The sequence below is a fragment of the Malus domestica genome, chromosome 04, assembly GCF_042453785.1.
Source record: "Malus domestica chromosome 04, GDT2T_hap1".
Classification (NCBI taxonomy): Eukaryota; Viridiplantae; Streptophyta; class Magnoliopsida; order Rosales; family Rosaceae; genus Malus; species Malus domestica.
In genome coordinates, this window is record NC_091664.1 from 873810 (window position 1) to 883277 (window position 9468).

A 9468-nucleotide genomic window follows, 5' to 3' on the forward strand; every position below is an offset into this window, starting at 1 on the left:
AGTGCTTCACCTATGGCAAGTGTATAAACTCATAGTGGGTGAAACGATCGATCATGGCTTGTCAGAGAGAGCATGAGGGTCATCTTTCACGAGGTACTCTGTTTGTAGGGCATCATGCATATGACTCCTAATGAAGATCATGGCAAGTGCTTTTGTTAGTTTTGTTTGTATTATTAGCTTTCATTGTAGCTCTCAAGTTCTTGAGAGTTAGGTGGAGCTTCACATCTTACACCCATTTGAGAAGGAGACCAAAACGACAGTTTAGTCTCGGTTTTGGACGAGCATCTCGGCGTGGCTCGGGATAAGGGTTTCAATCCCTAATTTTTCCTACTTTTCCACACACAATTTATTTAAGCAACCCAATTTCAAATCACAATAATCCATCGCAAACATAACAAAATATATAATTCGAAATTGAAAATAGGGTTCATTTTTCATGGTATGGTTAACATGCATAAACGCTTATACAACTTTGACAAAGATAAACTATAGAAAATACTTGGATGGTGGTTGCTTAAACACTGTTTTAGAGTGATACTCTCCTTCCAGACACGCTTCAAGCTGATAATATGTTGAAAGAAGATTTAGAAAATAAGGGTAGGATAGAGACGACAAGAGAGAAGAAAGGAGCTCAATTGCATGTAATTGCTTATTTTTCCTTGCAATTTTACACAATCACCCCTTTTAAGTAATATTAACTACAACACGATTCTAGTTTTGGGATTTGCAAGATTTAAGTACTCTATTCATAATTAGATGAACAAAGAGATGCACCCATGAGATGGACATCATATGTCCACCACATACTTTTATAAAATCATAGCATTCATATTAAAAAAAATAAAAAATAAAAAAAGCAAAAACTATAAAAAGCACAAAAGAATCACATGCCAAACAAGGACTACAGGTTGCATCTCTCAATTTTAGCCATTTCCAGAGACAAAACAGAGAGAGAGTCAAATATACAAAGGAAAGAAGAAAGCAGCAGAAAGAGAGAGAGAGAGACAGAGAGAGGGGAGAGAGACAGACAGAGACACAACAAAGACATCGCTGTCCAAAAGCTAAGCTGAGCTCATCAGCTCAGCCGCGCACGCCTTAGTTTACTTCTGTTCCGTCTCTCCCACACTCATACTCCAACCCCCATTCCTCGGAACCCACTCAAACTCCGCTCCCCTTCTCTGCATTTTCGGGGCTCCGAGCCCCGATTCCCAGGTACCCATTTTTCCAAACGAGTCTGAAAGCAGTTCCAGGTCGCAAATTCGCTTGATTTTTGAAGTAATATTTTGTGGGTTTTTTTTTCAGGAGAAGATTGAGAATGTACTCTGCTATCCATTCTCTGCCGTTGGATGGGCATGGAGACTTTGGTGGGTCGTTGGATGGTACCAACCTGCCCGGTGATGCTTGCTTGGTTCTGACTACGGATCCAAAGCCCCGGCTGCGGTGGACGGCGGAGCTCCATGAGAGGTTTGTGGATGCTGTGACTCAACTTGGTGGCCCTGACAGTGAGTATTTGCTTCTTTACTTTCTTGTAATTGAAATTCTTGGTTTTTTAAGGGGGGCATTAATATTTTTTTTTAAAATTATATTGGTTTATTGAAAGCTTTATGTGTTTGGTTGTGCAGCCTTGAAGCTTTATACTTGTGAATTATGGGTGTTTAATGTTGGTCTGAATAGTCATTTGATTATTGGGTTTTTGTGTTTTTGTCGTGCTTTTAATTTGTTTCATTGGTTGTGTAGTCTTTATTTTGTTAAAGGAGAGAGATTTTGTTGGAATATTCTACTTTTACTTGAAAATTTACTTCCCTTCCATTGACTATGTTTCGGTTACGCTGGTGGGATGATTTGATGAATTTTATGTCATTGCTGAGTTGGAGTGATTTATGGGGTGTTCTTACCCGTCTGTGTTGGGAATCAATTTTTTTCATATTCACCGAGGTTAGGTATCATTCAAATCATTCTTAGATTGATCACTTTAGTCATTGTATTCATGATTTTCAGTAATCCGTCATATTGCTTGGTGCGACATGATATTTAACGAGCTTTCCCAATGAATTTTGGATGACAAATGACATAAATTACACAGTGGTAATGTCCACTTAAGAAAAAGAGGAGAGAGAAAGTACACAAAAAGTTAAGTGGTTGGGAAACTTTCTTCATGATAACAAGTGCAAGGAACTCTCAACCTATAAATCTTGAACTCAAATCCCTGTACACCCAAGCTCTCAATTTTCTCCCACTCCCTCGTTGCTTCCTAATATCTTGCAAACTGTTAGGCGCACTTAAGGGCCTTGATATGGACTTAGAGAAATACCCTAAACTAATTAGCTGCAGGAAAACTTACTTAAGGAGCAAGAAACTTCCTTTATGTGTTTTAGTCAATATATTCTCTCTAGGAGATCCTAATAGGAAACTAAACCCAAACATTACCTTGAGTCATATCCTAACAAATCTCCACTTTGACTAAATCTCCAACTGCCACTTCATACACCTATCAGGAGTATGACTTTAGCACACCTTTCTTGCACCCTTATTATAGGGGCATGTCCACGACTTCTATCTCTAACAATGAAGTAATACCATCCTCGGTTGCTTCTCATCTCCACCTCGATCAGAGCTTTCTCATTCCTTCTTCCAATAGCACCTTACTTATTTTCTCTAACACCATCATAGATTCATAATGTTCGCAGAAGTTCAACTTTTCACTCAACTGCCTTGCAACTTACTAATCTACACGTCTATTATCCAATTGCTTAATGTTATAATTAATTGGGTTCTGATAGTGTTTTGGTATAGAGTTCTAAGAACATTAATTAGGTCCTCGAGATTCTTAAAAATTCATGGAAGTGCAGTGTTTTTATTCCAATGTTTAGAACATTGAGAATAAACTACTCGGATTTCTTCTAGTATATCTTGCTCTCAGCTGCATTATGATTTTGAATGGTGGCGATCGCCATTCCTACTAAACCTCCCACCTGTATATCTGCTCCTTCCTCTACTCCCATTAGACTTGGAATCTGACTTCACCAGAAGACCACTTCAATATGGAAAACTGGTACGGTGCTTTTTATGATCAGTTTTCAAGAGAGATATTGCCACCTCATTCACAGTCCACACGTCTTTCCCAACTAAGAGGGTTGTCACGAATGTCTCTTTTGACTAAGGCATAGATGGACCAAACTTTTACTGTTTATTAAATATCTGAGTTCAGCTTATATTCAGGCTTTTCATTCTTGTTGCTCAATTTGAGTTAGGTCAATCTGTATAGCCTTGAGTGCATTTCATCCAATTTATGTTTCATTTCTTGGTTTCGTCATTGTTTGGTCACAAGCTGTGTGTCCTGGGGTTGCTTGCTTTTTTATTATACTGTTTTTAAATGCTTTCAATTGCAGAAGCAACACCTAAGACCATTATGAGAACAATGGGAGTCAAAGGCCTTACCCTTTATCACTTGAAATCTCATCTTCAGGTTTGCTTTTCTTTCCCATTATCTAATTTGTGGTGAGCTAGAGCTGAAATTGTAGAGAGAGAGAGAGAGGGAGATGAAGGAGGAGGGAGGGAGGGAACTTGTAGTTTAGACATAAAGGGCCAATTAACTGATTAGTATAGCCTCTGTACTTCTTACCCTAATAAACTTCTTTTTTTTTTTTTTTTTTTTGAAATCTTACGTAAATACCGTTTTCAAATTTTCTTTGTTGTATTGATGATCTATGATTGCAGAAATATCGATTGGGGAAGCTATCGTGCAAAGATTCAGCTGAAAACTCCAAGGATGGTATTAACCTCAAACACTTTAAAATATAGAAGAGCCTGGAACATTGTATTATTAAGTACCCTATACTGTTTCTGTGTCTTTTTTTATGATCCCATATTAAAGTGCAGGAAAATCACAAATGCTACCTGAAACTATCCAGCATAATGAGCCCATTTTCAATTTTCATTTCATACATTTTCTGCAAGTTGTTTCAATACATTCAGTGCAAAGATTTCCTTTCCTTTTTCTCTCTTGGCATCTCACATCTCCTTTCTCTTGTCCATTGTGTGGTCTGATGTATCGTGACCTTTTGAAGGCAAGAAAATTATAAATCATTTGTTATAAACTGCACGGGCCACCACTTTTTCATTTGCTTGGAGTGCTGTGCTATCATTATAAATCTCTGAATAATCAAATTCATAACTGTGAACCATGACATCTGCCGGTGAATTTGTACTACACATTCTGATCGCTCAAGTAGAAGTAGTAGTGTATAGTTTGTGTGCCAAAAGTTCCTGGTGATAAGCTGTTGCATTTGGAATACTTATTAGTTACATAATAATATGTAGGGATTGCAGCCTCTTGTATAGCTGAAAGCCAGGACACTGGTTCATCCTCGGCGGTCTCATCAAGAGTGATTGCGCAAGATTTGAATGAGTATTTGAACTTTCACTTGTTACTTTTTCACAAATTACTTCTACTATCTATATATGTCCATGTAATTGTTGCTTTTCATTTTTGAAACAGTGGCTACCAGGTTACTGAGGCTTTGCGAGTACAAATGGAAGTCCAACGGAGACTGCATGAGCAGCTGGAGGTTAGTCTCTTTTGTGTCTTGTTTAGCTACTAATTTGCAGCTTACGGGGTTTTCATTACCTTGAACAATTGTATAGTTCTTTTACGGCATGCACGTACCACATCAACTTGTAAATATAACCACAGGTCAGAACTCAGGAGCTCCTGGCGAGAAAATGTAGTTTCTGTATTTCTCAATAATGAAATAATGATTACACCGTGGTTTATATGCTGAGAGCTTAATTGCAATTAGTGACAAACTAACTAAACTATGAAACAGAAAAATACAATTAGAAAGCTGTACAATAGATGGACTAATGACTAAGCACCAGCTGACAGAGTTGACTTGGAATGTACATTCATCTCTTTAGAAAATAGCCTTTTTTGTTAACAAAGAACAATATTTCAGATTGCCTTGATGGTTTTACGGTTTTACCTGTATGCTTGCGAGATAAATCCATTTGCAACCTTGACCTAAAACACTCTTAGACCCTCCAGTATAATTATATATTCTTGGTTACCACCCCCCCCCCCCCTCCCCCCCCTCTCAAGCACTACGCTAAATTCATTGTGATTATTAAGTGGCAATTTCTAATGGTTATATTGTAAGCAGGTGCAGCGTCGTCTTCAACTTCGAATTGAAGCACAGAGCAAGTATCTTCAGTCTATACTTGAGAAAGCTTGTAAGGCTCTGAATGACCAGGCTGCCACAGCCGCTGGGGTTGAAGCTGCTAAGGAGGAACTCTCTGAACTAGCTATTCGGGTTTCCAATGACTGTGAAGGGATAGTCCCACTTGATTCCACAAAAATCCCTTCATTGTCGGAAATTGCTGCCGCTTTAGAGAACAGAGATGTCTCCAATGTAATGGCTCACCTCGGCAACTGCTCTGTTGATAGCTGCTTGACATCAACCGGAAGCCCTGTTTTGCCAATGGATATGAGTTCACTCGCTGCTGCTATGAAGAAAAGACAAAGACCCTTCTTCGGTAATGGAGACTCGTTGCCTTTGGAGAGCAACATGAGGCAGGAAGTCGAATGGATGATGAGTAATATTGGATGAATAGCAAGACATTCCCTTAGAAAAGAAACCTTTATTATTTAATTTTTCTTGTCTAGCTAATCTAAAATGCACCAATCTTTTGCAAAATGTACCATTAGTGGTCTATTCTTAAAGCAGATTGTTTGCATATGGGCTCTGGGGTTACCTTTACTTTTATACCTGGGAAATTGCCTCCCTTTTATAGAGAGATACTTGTATGGCACTTGTACGGTACACCGCCGCAGTGGTGTCCCGGCCCATACAAGTCAGACTCCCTTTTACATGCTGGACTGGCCCTGGAATGGTTTCGAGTTTTTTTGGATAGGGAGATACTATCGGGCCCATACAAGTCATTCTCATTTTCTTTATCAATGCGAACGCATACAAGTTATTCTCCTTTCCTTTATCAATGTGAATGAGAGGTTCAGCCTAGGCCTGTAAACGGGTCGGGTTTATTGGGTTCGGGTTGGGTTGAACCCGACCCGTTAATTTAACGGGTCACCCAAACCCAACCCGTTAAGCTAACGGGTCATCCAAACCCGACCCGTTAAGCTAACGGGTCTTAACGGGTCACCCGTTTCACCCGTTTCATGTTTTTTTTTTTTATTATTTTTTTTTTTATTATTTTAAACACATTTCATCCAAATCAATTACAACCTATGTGACAAAAAAGAGAGAGAAAGAGAGGAGAGAGAGAGGAGACGAGTGCTAAAGAAGAGTGTTTTGGTGGAAGAGATGGGAAACAGGAATGTGATGGACGGTTTGGTTTGGCTCCTCATTTTGTGCAATTAAATCAAAAGCATTAATCCGGCTACCGTCCAGTGATATTTATTTTCAAAAGTAGAAAGTTTTTAAATTTGATTCTCGTCTATTGCAAGTTTGATATCGAATTACAACTAACTCATTGTTTGATATAACTCAATGTAATTTACGTTTTACACATCAATTAATTCGTAGCGTATACTAAAGTTTTGTATATAAGTAAATACGAAATCACATCAAGCAATACGTAAACTTTGTTCTTCATCACATGTATCACTTTGTTCCAAACAAAAGTTTTTCAATTAGCTCTCTTTCTTCTTATTGCATTGCATCCTCTACTGCTTTTTTGCCAACCTTCTTGTATTGCATCCTCTGATGCTTTTTTGCCTTCAACATTCACCTTTATGTATTACATGCAGATTAAGTAGAAAAATGTCTCTCAGCTAGTATTACATGCAGATTAAGTAGAAAAATATCTTTAAAAGAACAAGTTAAAATACATACCATGTTTAATCAAGACTAATATTACTGGAGCATTGTCCCGAGTTTTCATTAAGGCTCATGTCAAAAATTTCTTCAGTAAGTTCTTCCAAGTCAGCACCTTCTTTCGCTAAAGCTAAACATAAAAAGAAAAAAGAAAAAAGGAAAAACAATTATAACCTATTATATAAGCAAAAAAAATACAAAGAAATATGAAATTTACCTTCTTTGCCAAAAAGCCAATCTCTAGTACATAGCAAGGCTTGAACAGTTTCAGGCAACAAAGAACTTCGATATTGATCAAGCACCCTACCACTAATACTAAATGCTGATTCTGAGGCAACGGTTGAGATAGGAATTGTTAACACATCAGAAGCCATACGAGAAAGTACGGGATAACGAAATTGCTCCGGTTTCCACCATGAAAGAATATCCAACTCTTGTTTTCTATCGAGTCTCTTTTCTTCAAGATATAAATTTAATTCAGTTTTTTCAACTAAAGTTGACCCATCTTGATAAATATTATCAAATTCCTACATATAAAAACAAAATAGAAACAAGGATCAATGTACAATATAAAGATGCATATAAAAAGTATAAACAGAGGAATAACAAATATAAATACTACCTCAAAAAGTTTGTCTCCAACTTTTATTTCAGTAGGAGTTTGATTAACTGGGTTGGATACAAGAAGATGAGAGAACTTGTCCATGTAACTACCAAAGAGTGCAAACAATGTGCCACTAACATCCTTCAACTCTCTTGACTCCTTACCATAGAGTTTGTCATAACCCCACTCTACAAATTGCAATTTATAGCGAGGATCAAGAATCACCGCAATGGCAAGGATCAAACTATACTCTGACCAATACTTTTCAAACTTCAAATTCATATATCTCCCCATCCGTCTCATGAAATCATCACAATCTTCCATAGCATCTTTAATACAATAATGAGCTTTGAACACTTTCGGGAAGAACAAGTTTGATGTAGGGTAATTTGTTCCGGAAAATAAGCAAGTAACTTCATAAAAATACCCCAAGAAATTGGAAATCTTCTCTATTTTATCCCACTCTTCCAAGGAAGGACATGAACTAAAATTAGAATCAACAAGTGCCAAATTGAGAAAAGCACGACGATAGAAAATAGCACTATCAAGCATTGTATATGTTGAATTCCATCTAGTAGGCACATCTTGTCTCAACCCTCTTTTACTACCTGCCAACCCTACTTGTGCAACGCAAGCAAAAAACTTAATTTTTCTCCCTTCTGAACACTTTATATATTTGATGCACTCACGAACTTTAGTCACTGATCCATCAATTTCCTTTAGTCCATCTTGGACTATCAAGTTTAGAATGTGAGCACAGCAACGAACATGAAAGAACTTTCCATCCATTAATAACAAGCCTCTAAAATTTAATTGTTTCTTCAATAGCTCAACAGAACAATCATTTGCAGAGACATTATCCAAAGTAATGGAAAACAGTTTCTTTTCAATCCCCCACTCAACTAATAAGGCATTAATTTTTTCAGACAAAGCAACCCCCGTATGTGGAGGAGGCATATGACAAAAATTTAAAATTCTTTTATGCATTTTCCATTCTTTGTCAACAAAGTGAGCTGTGAGTGTGAGATATCCATCAGTTGTAGCAGAAGACCATAGGTCAGATGTCAAACAAATTCTTCCATCAACTGTATTTAACCAATCTCGAAGTCTTATCTTTTCATCTTCAAACATCCTCAACACATGTTTCTTAACTGTATTTCTACACGGCAGTTTGATATCAGGAGATATGTATTTAAACAAAGTTCTAATGCCCTCATATTCAACAAACCTAAAAGGCAAATCATGCTTAACTATAGCCTCAATCAATAGCTCACAAAAACTAACATGGTTAAACTGAGGAGAACGCAATCCAACTTGAGATTTCTTCATATCAATGTGATGTTTTTTATTACATGTATCCATATGATTCAATAGGTTTTTCGTCCCACAATTACTATCACATACGTAAACTATCCCACAGTTTTTACACTTCGCATGTTGTTTATCATCAGGACCAACAGGCAATTCTTCAAACAAAGTCCAAACACGGGATCTCTTTTGACGTATCTTACCTACTCGCATACCTTTAGCCTTTCTCTTTGAAGGACTTGGTGCACTTGTTGTACCTTGCGTATCACTTAGATTGACTGTTGACATTTCCGTGGCCTCAATGTTCTCTTCATCAATATCCATCTGTACTAACCATAAACAAATATACTGTGTAAATGGATAGGAATGTAATAGCCTCAGTGTTTTCTTATTAAGTAATTACTGAGGATTAAAAAACCATGACAAATGAGTTCCTAAGGATTATGATACTGAGGGAAAGAGAAAGTTTGGTTTCTTTGGTAGGGGTTTGAATCCATGTATCCGTATAATGGCATCATTATTCACCAACTCTATACACACAAAGACGAAAAGGAATCCTCCAAAAAGTGTTTAAACAACACCAAAAGCACTTGTTAAATCTGTTGACATAAAAGGAACGAGAAAATGCTTAGAACTTAAATTCCTAAAAGTCTAAAATATAGCAGAAAAAAGAACCAACAAGCACCAAACGGTAATTGCATTCAAACTAATGTTCTATAACTA

General features: G+C 37.3%; 1 protein-coding gene across 1 annotated transcript; it reads left to right on the plus strand.

The window, feature by feature from the left end:
• The first annotated feature begins 1148 nt into the window (after positions 1-1148).
• On the plus strand, positions 1149-5722 carry MYBR7 (myb family transcription factor APL). Its single transcript, NM_001293852.1, has 7 exons — positions 1149-1212; positions 1303-1502; positions 3390-3466; positions 3718-3772; positions 4321-4408; positions 4499-4568; positions 5160-5722. Exons 2-7 carry the CDS (start codon positions 1316-1318, stop codon positions 5604-5606), a joined length of 924 nt encoding a protein of 307 aa, NP_001280781.1. The 5' UTR covers positions 1149-1212; positions 1303-1315; the 3' UTR covers positions 5607-5722.
• The last annotated feature ends 3746 nt before the right edge of the window (positions 5723-9468 follow it).